This window comes from Ixodes scapularis, unplaced genomic scaffold (assembly GCF_016920785.2).
Source record: "Ixodes scapularis isolate PalLabHiFi unplaced genomic scaffold, ASM1692078v2 PGA_scaffold0__279_contigs__length_252992795, whole genome shotgun sequence".
Classification (NCBI taxonomy): Eukaryota; Metazoa; Arthropoda; class Arachnida; order Ixodida; family Ixodidae; genus Ixodes; species Ixodes scapularis.
In genome coordinates, this window is record NW_024609835.1 from 107,505,933 (window position 1) to 107,524,693 (window position 18,761).

The following is an 18,761-nucleotide window of genomic DNA, read 5'->3' on the forward strand; positions in this document are numbered from 1 at the left end:
CCAGCTTCCATCCGAAGATCAAAAAGATCGGGGAAGACTCCACTGTCAGACTGCTTTCCGCGAATCGGCGTGTGGGTGCAGCAGGTGTGAGTGTAGCTCCCCCGCCCCCTCTTGCACCCCCCTCAAGATTCCAGGGGTGCCCCTGGAATCTTGAGGGGGGTGCATCTGCCTTTTTGCACCTTTTTGCGGCCCCTATGGTCTCGTGCATCCGGTAGAAAACGAAGCCAAAATAAATTACTGCTATCGTTTTAGTTGCGCAAAAGCAAAATATGATAACAGCCGCAATATTACGTCGAAGTGAAGACGCCGACTCCATTAAAACCGGTTTTAAAGATGCGACCAGCTGCTTTTTAGCGGGCGGCAAGCGGGTTAGCTTCGAGTCAAGTAACACTGCAGCAACATTCCCGTGACGTCACGTCGCAGTGGAGCTGCGGTTGATTGGGAATCGCTATTTGCACAACATCAATCAGGGGGGGGGGGGGGGGGGGGGTCACGTGATGCTTCAGTGACGTCATTCCTCTGCGTCACGCATTTCTGTTAAAGGGGGTCGCATGATTTTTTTTTTTCGCATTTTGTCAGTTATAACGGGAATTCGTGTTGACCCCGCCCCCCCCCTCCCCCCCCCCCCCCCGCGTTCACGCCGCCTTCGTAGCGGAAGTCTGCGGCGGCTCATTACAAAAGAGTTAACCCACTTGGCCCACCCCTAAGCGCGTCTTCGTGGAAGCCGAGCCTACCCACTAGCGGAGCGATCAGTTTGACGATTGACGAACCCGAATAACGCCAACCGATGAAACGCGAAGAGAGAGAAGGTCGCGTGGCCCTCATCGGCAGATATGCGTGACGTAGAGAGATGGCGTCACTAAAGTATCACGTGACCCTCCGGTTGATGCTGTGCAGATAGCAAATCCCGTGTCTTGAACTGTCGTATCCGGCGAGTCGGAGCAGTCATCTTTCCGACAGTTCGCACGTCGGATAGGACACTTTTGATGCGTAAATGTCTCGCGCTATCGAACTAGAGTTTATTCTCTCTCTCTCGAGGGATCCGTCTCATATCTTGTTTTTTTCTCTTACGAAACATTGTCCAAGTACTGTTTCACATGGGCTAATGTGGGGTCAAAAATAAAAGGTTTTTTTCCGCACGCTGCGAATCGTCCACCTGGTGCTTAGTCGACATAAAAATCTTATCAGGCCCGTAGCCAGGAGAAGGGGGGGAGCCTAGGGGCACGCCCCCCCCCCCCCCCCCTTCCACCCCCCCCCCCCTTTTCTTCCCTCTTCCAGCATACGTGGTCCTTGTCGAAGTGCAAGTTTAAATCTAAGAACTACAGCCGTTTTGACACCGTAGTTTGGTGGCTGAAGCTGACATCATTGTGATTTAGAGGAAAAGACATCTATCGATTTATTGATAATGTCGTCGTAGCAGACACGGGGATCTGGCACAAGCACCAAAAAATCATCCATGTAGCGAAAAACCTTGAGGTTCACTCCCGTGTTTAAGCCCTCAGATATTCCTCTGTCACATTGAGCTCGAAATATGTCACACAACACTGGCGCGACTCGTGACCCGATGCATATCCCTCGCTTTTGGACAAACAAGTTGTTATCGAAGGACACAACAGTTGAAGATAAATACAAAGTTAGCCTTTCCATAAAAGATTCCACGTTCACACCGCAAGAACTCCTGAAGAAAGACTCGCCATTTTCTTCAATGCAATGCCTAACGGCAAGGAACGGTTGATTATGCGGTACTGAATAGAAGAAGTCTACCACGTCTACTGAAAACCTCCATTATAGCTCTGAGTCCCTTCAGAAAAAAACTGTGAGACCAGCTCGGAGTTCCGGAGGAATGGGTCCCTAAGGACAACAGTGAATAGCTGCCTGCTAAGGTATCCTCCCACTTCCTTCTGCCAAGAGTCTCTTTCGGTCACGATGGCCCCGAGCGGACATTTTACTTTGTGCGTTTTTGCGGTGAAAAACACGCTTCAGGTAAGCTTCTTGGCCTGTCGAACCTCTTTGGCAGGCTGGTCAGTTCCAGGTGTTGACACAATTCTTTTGATGCCACTTGGATCTTGCTGGGAGACACTTTTTTCACTTGCCTGAAATATTTTGCGATGGCTGATTTTGATTTGTCCCCGAAGAGAACTTCCGGGAGCACCACGAGGCCACCCTCTTTGTCCGCCGTGAGAAGCTTCGTGGTGCTCCCGGAAGGTCTCTTCGGGGAAAAGTCAAGGGCAGCCATTGCAAAGAATTTAAGGCAGGTAAAAGAAGTGTCCCCCAGCAAGATCAAAGTGGCAGCAAAAGAGTTGTGTCAACACCTGGAACTGACCAGTGTGGCAAAAAAGGTTTAACAGGCTAAGAAGCTTACCCGAAGCGTGTTTTTCACCGCAAAAAACGCACAAAGTAAAATGTCCGCTCAGGGCCATCGTGACCGAAAGAGACTCTTGGCAGAAGGAAGTGGGACGAAGTGGGCGCTATCCCTAGAATGTGGCCGTAAGACGCTGCTCCCGTCAGAATTCTGACCGCAGTTCCAGGTGGAAGGGTGTCGAGTTCACGTGTTCTGTGGCGCTCGTCATATATTGTTGGCGCATCTTCTCCTTGTGTAAGTCATTTCTGGAGCGAAAGTTGGTGGTGTCCCAACGAGGTTGGAGAGATTCGGGCTTTACTGGCACGTTTGTGCGCAGTCTTCGTCCCATGCCATCGCACGCTGGGCCAGCAATGCCTTGTGGATGTCTGTCGATTTTCTGAGAAGTTGCTTAGCCGTTTGGACTGTCCTCTCGGCCTCCCCCTTGCCCTGTGCACAGTGCGGGCTTGACGTTGATTGGGTCACTCCCCACTCCATCAGAAACACAGCGAATGCGCGTGAGGCAAACTGCGGTCCGTTGTCTGTTCGTAGAATTTTCGGCGCTTCATATCGTGCAAACATTGGGTCGAGGACGGCGATGATGATGATCTCGCGACAATAACAACTTGTTTGTCCAAAAGCAAGGGATATGGATCGGGTCACGAGTCGCGCCAGTGTTGTGTGACATATTCTTAGCTGAATGTGACAAAGGAATATCCGAGGGCTTAGACACGGGAGGAAACCTCAAAGTTTTCCGCTACGTGGATGATTTTTGGTACTTGTGCCACATCCCCATGTCTCTATCGACGACATTATCAATAAAATGATAGATGTTTTTTTCACTCTAAATCACATGGCCAAACCTTCACCCATCAAACTGTGGTGTCAAAACGGCTGCAGTTCTCGGATTTAAACTTACACTTCGACAAGGACCACATATGCTGGAGGTACCAGCCACTCTCGAAGAAAGGCGTTTTGCCTTTTTCGTCTGTTCACTCCAAATTAGTCAAACGAGGAATTGTGTCGTCGTTGATGAGAGCCTCCCTAGACAAGTCGTGTAGCCATAACATGGGCGAAAGCTTTCTCGATCAGGTGCGACGCCTTAAAACGGCGGGCTCTCCAGAGCGTTTTTTGAAGGAAGTTGCAAAAACCCTAATTTCAAAAGTTAAAAAAAAAAAAAAACGAAGCGGGAGCGGTCGATTAGAGAAAAAAAAAGACAAGACCGGTGGTAATCCCCTACGTCCACGGGCTGTCCCACAACCTAAAAAGAGTCGCCGCACACTTTGAGTTGTCCGTGGTGTTTTATGCGCCGTCAAAATATTTCAGTTCGTGCCCAAAAGCCAAAAAAAAAAAAAAAAAGAAAACGGAGGCTTGCGTTAAGAACCACGCCGCGCAGTACGCAACGTCAGTTGTCTACGAAATACCTATGACTTGCGGAAAAGCTTATATAGACCGACACGCTGTTTACAAACAAGCCCGCGTTTGCCCACACCAGGTGTGGGCACTGCGCGTGCGCAGAATCCGAATTTACGTGAAGTGAGACGTCTGCGCATGCGCCATGCCGTCGACAGCGCCACCGCAGTTGCGTGACATCAAGGCCGCGTGTTGGTCTATAGGGTAGACGGGAGGTGCATCAACGACAGAGCGCGCGAGCAATCTGTTAGAAGTTCCCAATCGGGTAATCTAGCAATTCACTGTGATAGGTGTCCGTGTGCGCCTAATCTTGACGAAACAAAAATAGTTGGAAAACTAAAAAAGCAAAACTGAGAGAGAATTGTTCGAGGCCTGCTGCATTAGAGTAAAGGGCGAGGATAGCTGCGTGAGTGCACCGTCAGTGCATTAAACTGAGAAAGAGTTTTCCTTTTTGTGTCGGGAGCCTGAAATTGTGTGCAAATAATAAGTGTATTTCAATAAACGTTCAGCTGTAAGTTAGCGCTTGGTCCTGTCTCGTTTTCCTCGTGTCCTCGTTTTTTTTGGCGCTTTACAAGTCCGGTATTCGTGCAACGCGCTGGTTCTCTAGAAGTTGGGGAATCCCAAGCCCGTGTCCGGTTCTCTTCGACACATGCCCCGATAAACACTGACACTTGTCCTCCACGAGAAAATTGACACCAAACCCCCCCCCCCCCCCCCCCTCCCCCCTTCCAAAAAAAAAACTGAAAACAAGTTTGAATTACAAGAAAAATACGTTTTCCGGCGCCCGAGCAAATAGGTAATGAGGCGTAAAAACAACTGACGGCGATGAAGACGCTGAGACGTTTTTTCCAGACGATCTTCAAGATGGCCCACTCCCCCGAGAAGGTGTGTCTCGCACTGCACACTAGGTCTTGCGTGCGGGTTTGCAGAATGTCGATGATGACAATCCTCGAGAATGACCAGGCTCTCATGCTCTCCAGTCGTGGCATCTCCTGAGAGCGCGAAGCACGGAGCAACAAATGCAAATGTATATGAGCGCGCTTTCACGAAAAACGCTCGGAACTTATGCGGAACGTAGCCGCGCCCCTGAACATCGGACGTTGAACGTGCGCGACCAAGAGAAGCGCTGTGGTCGTCATTCCCGATTGGCCAAAAACGCTCATTACGACCTATTTAGTTGGATTCATTTTGCTGTCATCGACGGAAATAAGAAGATTTTAATACCTTATGCAAACGGCGATAATAGCCTTTGAGAACACGTGGAAGGTTGTACGAAAGCGAAGCACAACAGGAAGAAGGCACAACTCGTCGAATGCAAGTCTCACCGGACCGCGGCGTGATCGAAGCTTCCTTGTCACGCCGAAGTGCTGCGTTTCTTTGCCTTTGCTCGCTTGGATAGCGATAAAGAATCGACGTCGTGGCAGCGTTTTGAAAGTTTGTCGCGCGTAGATGTCTTTGCATCATATATCGTCTACGGAGTTCTGGATCGTCCAGCTGTTACGGCGAGTTGCTATCGATAAAGCACCCCGCGGAACCAAATTACATTGTCACTTATTTGAATGATTGAAGTTTTGCGGTCGGGGGAAACGAGAAAGGGGAGGTGCACAGAAATAAAGATTTCTGTGAAGTGCCTTAAAGGGATACTGAACCAAGGAATTTGGTGTCCATAATAAGTGGCGCATGTTCTTTCCACGATCCAGCAGCCGCCGGTGTGCGCGAGCACACGCAACAGAAATGCCGTCACAGACCTCCATTCGTGGTTGAGATGACAGTGAAATGAATGGGCTTCGGACCAAAGGAGAATAAAGACAAGTTTTTCATCTACACAGTGGTGCCTGGTGTAAAAAGTAAGCGATGAATTGGTCTAACAAGCACGTAGCTTTCACTTGTAGAGATGAAAAGCCTGTCTTTATTCTCCTTTAGTCCGAAGCCCATGCATTTCACTGTCATCTCAACCTCAAATGGAGGTCTGTGACGTCATTTTTGTTGCGTGTGCTCGCGCACACCGGTGGCTGCTGGCTGGTGGAAAGAACGTGCGCCACTTATTATGGGCACTAAATTCTTTGGTTCAGTATCCCTTTAATAGTAAAAAAAAAAAAAAAAAAAAAAAAAAACGCGCGCATTTGTTTTTTTTAATGCTCCCTCTCTCTTTTATCGTCACTGGATAGGGTGTTTTCACGTGACGTCAATCCGCCATTTTGTTGCTCGTTTTTTCAAAGGAATTTACTAATTTGAAGGATTACATCGAAAAAAAACTGCTAAGAAGATGTCAGCGTTTTAATACTTATAAGCCTCTATGCTCTACGCATTTGAGTGGTCTTGTATATACTTAGAATGCTCACCTTCGGCACACGCCAGGCAGCTCCCAACAACAAAATGGTAGACAAAATTACGTTAGTGAAAACTCCCTATACTGAATCAGGCTCGTCTCTGGACCGCGAGTGCCGCAAGTTACAGAAGCAGTCGTCAGAGCAAAGTAAAACGCTACTCCAGAGGGGCATACGTCTTTACACAGATTGCACTCGCGAAACACCATGGCGTCGATAATTGATCGGTATCCAAGCGTGCGAAGGCACAGAGCACAGCACTTCAGCGTGCCAATTGAAGTTTTGATCACGTCGCGAGACCGGCGAGACTTGCGTTCGACGAGTTGCGTCTTTTTCCTGCGGTGCAGCGCTTTCGTAGAAATTTATACGTGTTTTAAAATGAGATTATCTCCGTTTACACAAGGTTTTAAAAAAACTTCAGCAAATGACGACGAGCGAGTAGAAAGCGCCTCTTCAGCACGCTGCCGTCGCGCTTCTGAAACGATCCAAATGGCCGAATTTGCTACATGCAAGATGGCCATCCGGTGGCCGCACTTGCACTGCAGCGACCAAGCGGGGATGAGAGATCGGTGGTCTAAATCCCGTCTAAACTATAGAGAACGGCTTGTGACCATGGAGAAGACAGAGTGAGCACGACTCAAACCGGCCAGCTCTCGATCGGGGGTGTTCGGGCGGAAAGAAGACGAATTTCGAGCCGCAAATCTTGTTCAGGGTATAGTTGGACTCTCATATATATGGCCTGTTCAAATAAAAACCTTGGTGAGCATAAATACTCTGTCAGTGTCCCTTTAACGGGCACCCGTATATTTAGCATAGTTACAATGTCCACTCGTACGCCTAGCAAGTTAGCTAAACTGAACCAGTGCACTTTGCGATTGCCGAACTGCCCAAAGCAGGAACAGCTCGGTGGTCTCTGACCAGAACTTTTGTATTTTTGCATCCACGCCTTCATAAGCTCTTGACTTCACAGGAATGATCAATACTCCTGCCTCAGCAATTCATCGTTAATTGAAAAAAAAAAGACTCCTTGCAGCACGCCCATAGATCAGGGTGCCTCTTTATATAAGGAAACTCTCAAAATTTTGTCTTAATCCTGCAGGTAGAATCGGGAAACACTTTGTTGTCTGCTGTTTCATCTCATGGAACGCATCCTGTATTAACAAACGTCGCGACGCATGCCCAGTTTCTCAAGGGGACCGCAGATTGGTTGTTATGAAACCCAGAGATCGGTTGCAGAAACGTTTCCTTTTAAATTTTAAAGGGGTGCCCGCCTAGGCACCTGCTCGACGTTGGCGTCTCACGGCGCAAAAACGCCGTGAGAAGCGCACCACACGCGGGCTGGCCTGCCTACATGAGATGTGCTGAGGTTGGAGGTAAATCAAAATCATAAAATAAAATGTAAATCAATCTTTCCTTTTTAGCAACAGCCAGAAGCTCCGGTCATGGATTCGTCTGCCACGTTCACCTGTTCAGAGCCATTCTCGTTCACGGATAGCGCCGAACAAGTGCAGCCAACGCTCACGTGGAGCGGAAGTCCTCCGTCGGACCCCATGGAGCTCGAGGTTCAGCGGATACCGCAGGCAAGAGGACGACCCGCCATGCTTCGAGAACCCTTCGCGTATTTCGAGTGAATTGAAGAGTTTGCCAGCGGAGCGCAATGCCGTTTCAATGAGAGTTTTCGTAGATTCTTCCGATGCCTCCGATACCCCCGATAACGATACCCGATAACGATACGATGCATGCGCAAAGGCGGCGGTGTAGTATCTGGTATCGGTATCGGCGTCATTGAAACTATCTACTAAAACTCTCTAATAGGGAGCTTTCGTAGATCGTTTCCGCCGTTTCGCCACGTTTTCCGCAACCCGGTACGAGACGCGGAACTCCGCAGGCAAGGTTGGCGATGCGCATGCGCTGTAGTGGCATCTCTGTTGCGGAGGGCGTAGCGAAGGGCGAGAAACGGTGTACAAAACTCCCCAAGAAATAGTTTTGGTTTCGTAGACCGTTTTGCGACCTCCACTCGGAGTGGCCTATCATCATGTAGCGAGTGTAGGTAGTGCCATCGCAGGGTGAAACTTGAAACGGCCAGAATAACTAGGACAGTATACAAACCTTTTTTGTTAACGATTCCCTGACTGGCGTCAATAAGTATAGGCCTAAGAGAGGATTAGTGGCTCAGTACTGAGCCACTGATCTTCTCTTAGGCCTATACTTGTTGGCGCTAGTCAGGGCAGGGCCGTAACCAGGGGGGGGGGGGGGGTTAGGGGGTTCTGACCCCCCCCGAAATTTTTTTCTGGGTACGGCCCTGGTCGGTGCACTTGCAGCCAGCCGATTTTAATCTCCACCTCTGCGCACGCGCAGTGGCACCGGTCGGCTACCGGGTACCAAACCGGGACCGATTCTTCGGTTTGCTATGACTCTCCATTATATGCCACCAATGCACATGATTCATAGGCGAAAATAAGACAAAATGGCCGCCGTTGTCCCCGAAAACCCCCCCCGAAATTTTTTTCTGGGTACGGCCCTGAGTCAGGGAATCGTTAAAAAAACGGGTTCGTATACTGTCCTAGTTAGTCTGGCCGTTTCACAATGACATTTATCAGAATAAGGCTTATAGGCCTCATTCTGATAAATGTCCATGTCGGTACGCACTCGAGGGAACACGGGAGGTCCATCCTGCTGATACTCAACGTAGGCAACGTTTACTACTTTTAGGTCTCTTTCCTGTTCCTTTCGCATTTTTTTTTTAAACTAGCTTGATTGGGCCGTGAGTTTGAACTCTCACTGAACGCCCTCTAATTTTAAAGCCCATCTGTTTTGTTGTCTTCGCCTTGCAGATGCCTTTGTACCTCCAAGGCGCCCTTTCTGCGGAACAGCGTGAAGTGCTCAAAGAAATCCAGTATGGTTCAAGAGGGCAAAGCGGCGCAGTAGCAGGGGTGACGAGGGGGACGAGAGCAGGAATGGCGGAAAGCAGCAGTGGTAGAGGAGGAGGAAGAGGTAGTGGTGGAAGTGGTGGTGGAGCTGGAGCTGGAGCTGGAGCTGGAGGTGGAGGTGGAGGTGGAAGTGGAGGCGGAGGCAGGGGTGGAAGTGGAGGAGGTGGTGGTGGTGGTGGTGGAGGTAGAGGAAGTGGAATTTCGCGAGAAAAGAAGAACGATCCCGTATTCCGGGAGGCAGTCCGGAGCTATGTGAACCTGATCATCGAAGATGCCGCAGGAATTGCTCAAATCTTGATGGAAACGTCGCGAAGGGACACTGAGGGTCACGCCACAACGTTGCACAAGTGGGACTCGGGAGTAGTGGCCGAGGTAAGCGGTTTAGACATCTCAGAGGAAATGCCATTTTTAAGCCATTTCTTTTACTGAAACATTCTAATTTGTAAATTTACGGATATACAATGTACTGTCCCGCTCACGTGTTGCGAATTTTTCTGTTCAAATAAACCACGAAATAATTTTCTTCCGTTCGCTAAATAATATACGAACTTAAATTCTAATGCCCGTGAAAAGTAATTAGATGCGCTTATAGGTTTCTCGCTCGCACTTCCTTCAAAACGTCTAGACGTGTACTTTCCCGTAGATCACTGAGGGAGTCAATCACTGCGATCAGCAGGCAGGCTGGGCGAATGGCGGTTCCGGAAAAGTTAAATCTGAATACTTTGTCTGCGATTTTACACTAAGCATGCGCGTGAAACGCCATGTTGCAAACTTAGTTTCCATACGCATCCGACGCTACAAAGTAATGAGACAAGCAGCGTAAAAAGCGCTAGTCGTTAGGTCTTTTCTGTTCATGATTGGTTCAGCGATAATAGAACGCGTACGGAAACATGACGAAGACCATGATGGTGCACTTCTGACGCTGTCTGATTGGTCCCATCAGTTCGTAGCGTCGGCTGCGTCTGGATTTAAAAGGGGAGGCGAATTATATTTCCCCGAGCTCATTTCGTCGATCACAGTGATTGGGTTTCTAACTGCTCTGCAAGAAAGTAGTCATGAGGCGTTTTGTTGCAGCATAAGGGGTATCCACACGGAGGAGAACTCCGCGGACGGATGTTGTGACGTCAGCAACCCGGGAAACTCCGTGCTCGGCTCTGCCGCCCACCTGCGGAGCTCTCGTGCTAACAGTACGAAGCCTCCACGCCTCCGCCACGGAGGAGAACGGCGCCACGAGACGTCAAAAAGGAATGACGTATGTCTCACGTGATGCGCGCTCCGCGGAGGAAAGTGGCGGATTTCTCCTTCGTGTGGATACCCCAATAGTGAGCGGTCTTCTCTGGACATTATTACGCTTCGGAGATTTCCGTCACCACACTGATTAGTAACGATCGAACACGAAGCAGATAATCGGCCGACGCATTGATAGCTCCCGAGCACTAGCCGAGCGATGGCGTTGTGCTTGGGTTCAATCCGTGAGCCGCATTCGGCTGCAACGGCTTGGCGTCGGATTTAAACGCACCGACTTTGGATGCACTCATCGTCCTTTGATGCTCCACGAAAGAGTAAAAAGGAGGCTGCCTCTGATTTGGCGCGTGGCACTCTTCTCTAAGTTATGAACCGAATATAACAGTTTTTTCTTTTAAAGATAAAAAAAAAAAAAAAATACACCTTTTTTTATCGCTGTAGAAGTTGAATGTCTTGTCATTACGTATGTTCTAGTTTGTGAAATATTACATTTTATTCTATTTTATTTAAACCGAGTATCCTTTTATGGTTTTTTAAAATAATTCATTGACTAAAAACATGTCATAATCGAGGCGTTTTTATTTTATTTCATGTTACACAACTGTGTCTTGGCTTCACTGACACTCTAGCATGTGTAGTATTTTTCCATGTACTAAATAGGTCTTTTGAAAATCGTCGTTCATTATATTAGCCGACTGCGCGCTACTATCGGCTAGACACCAAGTGTCAATGCACCACCACAACTTTCCCTGGACGTGATGTCATGAGAAGAATGACTATCTGGTTTCTCAAAACCATGCAGTTTCTGTTTCATGGACAGATGTATTTTCGGATGATTCGAGGGGAACATATTATGACCGGACCTTGTTCTGGAAGGCGGGAAACGTATACGAGTTTATATATCACCATCCTTTCCAAACCATTTCTGTTTACGTTCTGCACGTTGGCATTAGAGCGGCCTTATATTTTTTTATTTTCCGAAATTCACCGGTCATCAAAAATTGCTTCCTCGATATAGTGCTCAATTTGCACTAATCAGACCGGGTACCCCTCCCTGGGGAACGCAGAGCACCCCGGGTATGGCCCTCGACCTCCCCGTAGTCCAGGTCGTGCCCCTCGCTGTAAAAGACGACGTCGAGGTCGGCTCTACGGCGAGTCGTAAAGTCAAGCCGTCGATGCGGAAGGCGCTGCTCTTCAAGCTGCTTCCCCGCAAGTCCTCCGCGCAGCGGAGCCAAGGCGAGTCAATGACCCAGAGCGTCTTCGACAAGGACGACGACCGAAGCCGGCTCAGCGTCAAGTCCAAGTACTCTAACTGGAAGAGTGTTTCGTTCCTCACGCAGATCATCGTAAGAATTTGAGTCTGAAATTTTTTCAGCAACTATAAACGTTTGCAAGAAAGGCTCCCGTGCGCTGCCATTTTGAACGATGCTGGCGCCGTGTAACGTTTCCGCCATGTTGGGTTGTGCTGTGGGCCACGTCATTGGGGTGCGCGAATCTTGACCAACCAGTAAATGCAGTAGACATGACGAGTTCTGTGACGTGTGTGGGCATGTGAAAGAGAAAGTCGTTAACGTGGCCAAGGGCGCGAAAAGGCTTGGCCCGGCCAAGGATTGCTGGGCTTGCTCTGAAAAAGGTGTATTATTTGTGTAGGCAGCCTATCTACAGCTATTGCGGGTAGGCTGTATACACTGTTCCTTAAAGACGTCAGCGCGAAGTGCACCTTGGTAGCGGACTATTTGCCTTATCGGAGGAACAATGGTTGGCGGCAATGAGGGTGTAAAGGATCTTCTGGCGCATTATGCGATTTAAGCCTCAATTTCTTTTTCTGAATTGTTTGGTTCGTTACATGGTTTGGGTAATTTATTTAATCGATGCGCTTTTATTTTGGGTAAAAAAAAGAAAAACACCTGTAAGTTTCAACAAAAAAAAGAAGAAGAACAACTTGAGTTTTTGTGCTTAGTGCCGTATGCTTCGGCAAGAGACGCTTGGCAACATTTTACAACAAGCAGTGAACGTTGGAAAGTAGGTCCGCCATATTTCGCCGCGCGGTTTGATGTTAAAGGGGCGATGCAACAATTTTTGTACTTTGCGCAAATACCGCTTAAAACGGATCCCTGACGTTAATGACCTATGAAACACGCGTTCATTTTTCACCCCACGTAATAGAAGTTCCAGAAAAAAATTAAAGAAAAACGAGCACCGTTCACCCCCTCAACTCGCAGCCAGAACAAGCGTCCACCTGATCTGGAGTCGATTATATGCCGCCAATGTTGATCATAGCCACGCGCTGGGGTTGGCAAAGCACAGGACACGCGCTGAGTTCCAGAAATTGTTATGGCTCGGCTATTGTCGTCGTTGCAGCGATTGGACACGGGCCACTACCCGAATGCATGTCGAGGCATCGATTGTCACGAGCCCAGATCGAATGCGTACGCAGTCTTCGCGTCCACTGTGTGAGCAGCATTTGAATATCGTCACTGCAAAGCTCAATGACGCATTCCTGGGAATCGTGCTGTTGCCATTTCCCCAGAGCTCCGTCATCGAATTTCGCGGAGCAAAGGGCGGCTTTGGAAGGAGAGACTGAAAGAAAAGCTCCGCTTTCATCCTTTGAATTCCGCCGCGACGAAGACACTTCTTGGTCAGTGGTGTTGCGTTCGAGTATTCTTAGGTCCCAATAGTGCCAGGAAGCTGGTGTAAAGTAAGAAATATTCCTAGCCAATGTCGTTGCACAGCCCCTTTAAGCCGGGATCTCGCTTGCAAAGGTGTGTATTTTTCGTTTCAGCTAAAGTGAGACCTAGCCGACGCTACGAAGCAATGGGACCAATCAAGTACAGTCAAAAACGCAAGTCACTAGGCCTTTTTTGTTTATGATTGGTTCAGCAAAGCACGTACAGAAACATAATAAACACGATGACGGTGCGCTTTTATTGATGTCTGATTGGCCCCATGAACTTGTAGCGTTGATTGCGGTTTAAGGGGGAACGAAGTATACACGCATTTGTTTTCCATGGGGTAAAAAATAAAAACCGATATGGATTTGAATCGTGATTTTAGTTATACCTCATATCGTGATTTAATTATGATTTATATAGTTATTCAAATAATGACTTAAACCATCATGTAATTCGCAGCGGTTTTACTGTGATAATATAAGTTAAACATGTGCCACCAAAAACAGCCTCGAAAATTGGACGGTATCACTTAAATTCAAACAAATCGTTTTTTCCCTCGTTTTTAAAAAAAATATATTTGAAAGTTTATACATGTTCAGCTTTGAATGAAATAAATAACAAAGTAGCGGAAAAGGACGGTTGGGTTTCGACGATAGCCGTCTGTGACATATTTGATTCGCGCTCGATCTAGAAAGAACTCCCGACAGATTCTCAATGCGTTTTTAGGATAATATTTGTCCAATCCAGTAAGACAGCATTTAAACTCGTGTTCCTTTATTTGTAGCTCAGATTTTTTTTTTAATTCCGAATTATGCTTTTGACGACAATTTTGACAGATTGATGATACAGCGCGCTATAAACAAGGACCGAGGGTGGGCAGTAGGTGACGACAGCTGAACTTGAACTAAAATTGAAACCACGAGCAACAAAGAAAGCAACCACACCATAATCGCGTTTCGTAAGGAGGAAGTGCTCATTATGGGAAGGCAGAGCCTACAAAACAGTGACGACCATTGGAGGATATTTTTAGACTTGCTGTTCGGGACGAAACTGAAGTAGTCTCAAGCCCAAACTATTCGAGGTGGTACATAACCTAAAAACTCAGTACAGATTTTTTTCTTTCTTTTCAGGCGGAATATTCGAAGAGTTTTACTGTAGGCGGCTGAAAATTAAACAAAAGTAATCCAAAACAATTTAGGGAACAATTATTACCAAACCATTGGATATTTGTTTTCTACTAGATTTTAAAACTGGCGTCGAGACCAGGATTTGTATCGCCATGACCTCACGGGTCTTGACTACTTTTTATCAATTCAAGCACGATGGAAACTTGAAGTGTTCTTAAGCCAACACAATCAAAGCTGGCCGGCTTACATTGCTCTTATGTCCATCGGTGACAGCAAGATTAATCCAACTAAATAGGTCGTAATGAGCGTTTTTGGCCAATCGCGAATGACGACCACAGCGCTTCTCTTGGTCGTGCACAATCAACGTCTGATTTTCAAGGGCGCGGCTACGTTCCACATAAGTTCCGAGCATTTTTTTGTGAGAGCGTGCTCATATACATTTGCATTTGTCGCTCCGTGCTTCGTGCTCTCAGGAGATGCCACGACTGGAAAGCATGAGAGCCTGGTCATTCTCGAGGATTGTCATCATCGACATTTTGCGAACCCGCACGCAAGATCTAGTGTGCAGTGCGAGACACACCTTCTCGGGGGAGTGGGCCATCTTGAAGATCGTCTGGAAGAAACGTCTCAGCGGCTTCATCGCCGTCAGTAGTTTTTACGCCTCGTTACCTATTTGCTGGGGCGCCGGTAACGTATTTTTCTTCTAATCAAGGCGCTTTCTTTTTCCGTTTTCTTTTTTTTTTCTTCTTTTTTGACAGATTTGGTGTTTTTCAGTGTCAATATTCTGGCATAGGACAAAAATCACTGTTTATCGGGGCATGCGTGTAATAAATCCGGACACGGGCTTGGGATTCCCCAACTTCCAGGGTATACGCGCAATACACGAATACCGTACTTTGCGGTCTAGTCCGCAGATTGCACGTGTTTGAAGGTTTAAATTTTACGCGGTACGGACTTGAATTTTTCTTTTCAAGGTCGTTGATTACGACTAGACTCAACGAATTTTGCGAATGACAGAGTATGCTTTAGTTGCGATTTAATGTATAAACAAGCTTCTTTGTGAGCTAAAAAGGCAGGCATTTGACAAGATGTGCTGTATATGAGATTTTCATGTTGACTAAGCACCAGGGTGCGGACTTTCTAAGCAAAACTATTTCACTTTCGACCACACCCCAGTGTAGGTGAGAGGAATGAAGAGGCAATCTCCGAATCTGGGGCAGTTGGGGGATGGATTCCCTAAAATCAGTAGCTTCATGGACAAGTTTAGTGAGGCGTGCGTTCCGGGTCAGCACAACATGCAGCTGTAGACAAATATTTAATCCCGTTAAGCTTGGACTATCTTTCCAAACTCCAGCTCGTTTTTTTTTTTTATCGGTTTTACCCTATTTTATTATCCGGCTCAGGAGATAATTTTCGGCGTTTTTGCTTTATGCACCCTCCAGACTTTCGCACTTTGATTTTCCTTCGTAAGCGGTGCATCTATTTCGAGACGTTCAGGGGAACAGTTGCAGTACGGTGCCCGGAACGCGGCTTCGACTGCTGTGCTTACCACGTCCGAAAAAGTGGTCCCTGGATTTTCGCTTGACGACGTCACAAGAGTGTCATCTCGTCGCCGGCCGCGATCTTTACTGTGTCACACCCTGGATGTGGCAGCCGCCTGTTTTTCTGCAAGCCTCTTTCTCTAGCTTGTCAGTTCATGGAAGCTTCAACGGCCAGGAGGTTGGACACCACGACGACAGCGACACCTTGCGTTCCTTCGTGCTTTTCCCCAGAACTTCTACGCCCAACCGCCAGGATGGCGACATCCGACAGCATGACACTCCGGCTTTTGTGTCGTCATTTGTCGCCACTTCGGGACCATTCTCCATGCAAGGGCGGAATAGGAATCCCGTTGGAGACGTGTTCCAGGCGCCGTAGTTGTAGGATGACGTGGAATAACGTCCCTAACGCAGTAAAAAAAAACATCGAGGGAGTTTAACTTGGACGAGGGATAAATCGGATGAACAGTCGTGATTTGTGGTGCCGCCAACAATGTCTGTCGCCCCCCCCCCCCCCCCCCGCCTCCAAACCACAAAAAAAAAAACAAAAAAAAAAAAAAACGAGGAGGGGAATTGGAGCTTGGAACGGGGATTTAGCCACTTTAATAATTATTTTACTTATTCACAACGTATCCCACAGCGTCGAAGAATCAAAACGGGGTACGGGCTTTAAACCAGATATAAAAATGAACTTGTACCCCTACGTACATGTACGTTAATTATTTCTGGTGATTTATGAACGATATAAAGATACAGAAGCGTGACTGATTGAGAGTCAGGCGCACGACTGATTGAGAGTCAGAAGCATGACTGATTGAAAGTCAGATGCAAAATTCACCTCTACGTCCTCCTTATCGTGACTCAAAAAGCAATAAATATACTAGACTCGTAAATTGCAGATGCCTGTTCAACAGATTGCGTGTCTATTTCGCTCTAGAAACGGAGGTATATCCTTAGAGAGCGGAGGCACTGGGAAGCGCTCTCTGAATGTCAGTTCATCGTTGGGCTCAAGTCGTTCTTCGCCACCAAGCAGTGGTTCGTACACTCTTAACATATGCATTGACCACAGAGGTCTTGTCTGTTTCGTCATCGTCATATCCTAACGCTGAAAGCATAGAGCGCGTATGGAGCGCGACCGAGCGTTCGAAAGACACGCCCTGCCGTTTTCGCTATGTCAGTGAATATAGACGCTTTCAGGCAGCTGTGCATGGGCGCCGCCATAACCGACCTTCAGTTTTTCTTCCCTCTTATTCCGTTCGCTCCACTTCATCATTACCACAGCAGGACAGGTTATTGCCATGTGAAGTGTTACTGTGTCCTTCTCCCCAGCATAGGCCCTTGTGGAGATTCGTCAACGCCCGCTTCAGTGGCTCGGCATCTCGGTAAGACAAGAGAAGGTCGGCTATGGCGGCTCGATTCGGCGCGCGCTGAAAGCGTCTATATGTTTATTGTAGTCGTCTTGCTCTGGCTAAATTTCTTGCCTACAGGAGAGCATAAGACACCCGTGACGCCACCGGACATCACACTGTGCGGTGGCATAGGCAGAGGTGAAGTTTCAAAATCTTAACCCCACCAAACAAAAACAAAAAAAGAAACCAGATGGTGACGCATTGCCGTTGTTCATGTTCTTGCGCGACAGCTCGTAGAATGGAAGTGCTGGCTTTCAATTAGAAGCACGAGACGATCGCCCCGTGCGGTCTATGACAAACAGCGTTGGATTTTGGCACCGCTGCGTAAATTACCTACACGTAGAAAATGCATATCTCGTTGGGGACAAAATCGTGACTGGGATGCGTGCATACTGTTTACAGCTACTGTTTCGTGGCCGAGTACTACGAAGGCTGTACCTTGCAGAGCGTGATTGAAGAGGGCGCCCTCAGAGACGACGTTATTGTGAAGATAGTTTCCCAGCTGACCTACGCTTTGAAGCACATTCATGACAGAGGTTAGTAACTTCTAGGTTTTTAACTTACTCTATATTCATCTCACATGCATGTTCCCGAGAAGTTAACGTTGAATAATTGATAATATATAACCGAAGAATTAACGATTGCATAGGTCTCAAAGTGCATAGAGATGTTTCTGATCAGGTGGCAATCTGCTCTTTTCAAATTCATTTTTTTCTGAGCGGGATCATGCTCAGTGATAAGTGCCTTTGAGGGCTTTACATTTAGGGCGCGTTCACTCATGTCGCAGCAGACGTGCGACAACTATTGCCGCAAAGCGACAGTCGCAATCGCAAAAGAGACCAGTCAGTAGCTGTCGCTTCCAGACCATTCATTCCTTCATTCATTCGCGATGTGGAGAGGATTGTCAAGGTTCGCTCGGGCGAACATTAAACCGACACGCTTCCAGGCCGATTTTCGCGACCAGTCGCCGAATCGCCTGGCGGCTGAACCAATCAGCGGCGCCTCGGAAGAACCATGTGATGCGCCTCGCATTTGTTTACATCCGGCACGCCGAACTTCTCTATCAAGGGAGAAGCAACCACTGGAACCAACCATTATGCCCGTCCAACGCCTCGGTTCGCGGCAGCAGATCTGGTCAACGCATATATAAAGAATACCAATTCATTGATAAAAACAACCCCCCGTTTTCAAGGAGCCCCCGAAAAAGAACTCGTCCTAGCAGCAAATCCGTGCCACTTCATGACATGTATGTTTTGCGACGCGGTAGCTCGAGCGAGTGCGAGCCGATGTAGCAATTGTACTTCATTGTACGGTTCCGAAGGACCCAGGCCAACATAAGCAGCCTTTTTTATATGGCAACGACGACGCATGTGTAGCTGTGAGAGAACGAAAATGAGAATGCAGCGAAACGCGAACCCTAGTTGTGGCGGAGAGAAGGGAATCGACGGCGGCTCCCGACAGCTTTCGAGAAGCGACTGGCCGGTAGCGGCCACGGATACAGCCATGCAGGTCTCTGGGGCGGCTTTGATCAGAGTACCTATTTTATAACAAGCAGCACCCCTATTCGAACGAGCACCCAAAAAAGAACTTGGCCTGTAAGCAAATCTATGGTTTTTGGCTTGACAGGTCCGCGAAAGCCCCAGCGAGGGAACGCCAGTGTAGCGATTGTGCTTTCATTGTACTGTTCCAAAGATCCCAGGCCAATATCACGAGTCTTTCTGTTGTAGCGAAAACGACGCACGTGACAACAAAAACGGGAAAT

At 47.9% G+C, this 18,761-nt stretch overlaps 2 protein-coding genes across 2 annotated transcripts in view; both read left to right on the top strand.

Annotated features, from left to right (window-relative positions):
- The window catches only part of LOC115320722, a 14,202-nt gene extending 5,125 nt beyond the window's left edge, over window positions 1–9,077 (top strand). Inside the window, exons 2-3 of the mRNA XM_042286277.1 lie at window positions 7,500–7,658; window positions 8,913–9,077. Coding sequence (XP_042142211.1) covers window positions 7,500–7,658; window positions 8,913–9,006 — 253 coding nt within the window. The 3' untranslated portion in view covers window positions 9,007–9,077. The remainder of the gene's footprint in view (window positions 1–7,499; window positions 7,659–8,912) is intronic.
- A 130-nt stretch (window positions 9,078–9,207) lies between these two features.
- LOC8038244 (protein kinase C iota type-like) overlaps window positions 9,208–18,761 on the top strand; it is a 38,413-nt gene continuing 28,859 nt past the window's right edge. Inside the window, exons 1-5 of the mRNA XM_040218289.1 lie at window positions 9,208–9,380; window positions 11,321–11,599; window positions 14,526–14,696; window positions 16,528–16,625; window positions 17,402–17,535. Coding sequence (XP_040074223.1) covers window positions 9,306–9,380; window positions 11,321–11,599; window positions 14,526–14,696; window positions 16,528–16,625; window positions 17,402–17,535 — 757 coding nt within the window. The 5' untranslated portion in view covers window positions 9,208–9,305. The remainder of the gene's footprint in view (window positions 9,381–11,320; window positions 11,600–14,525; window positions 14,697–16,527; window positions 16,626–17,401; window positions 17,536–18,761) is intronic.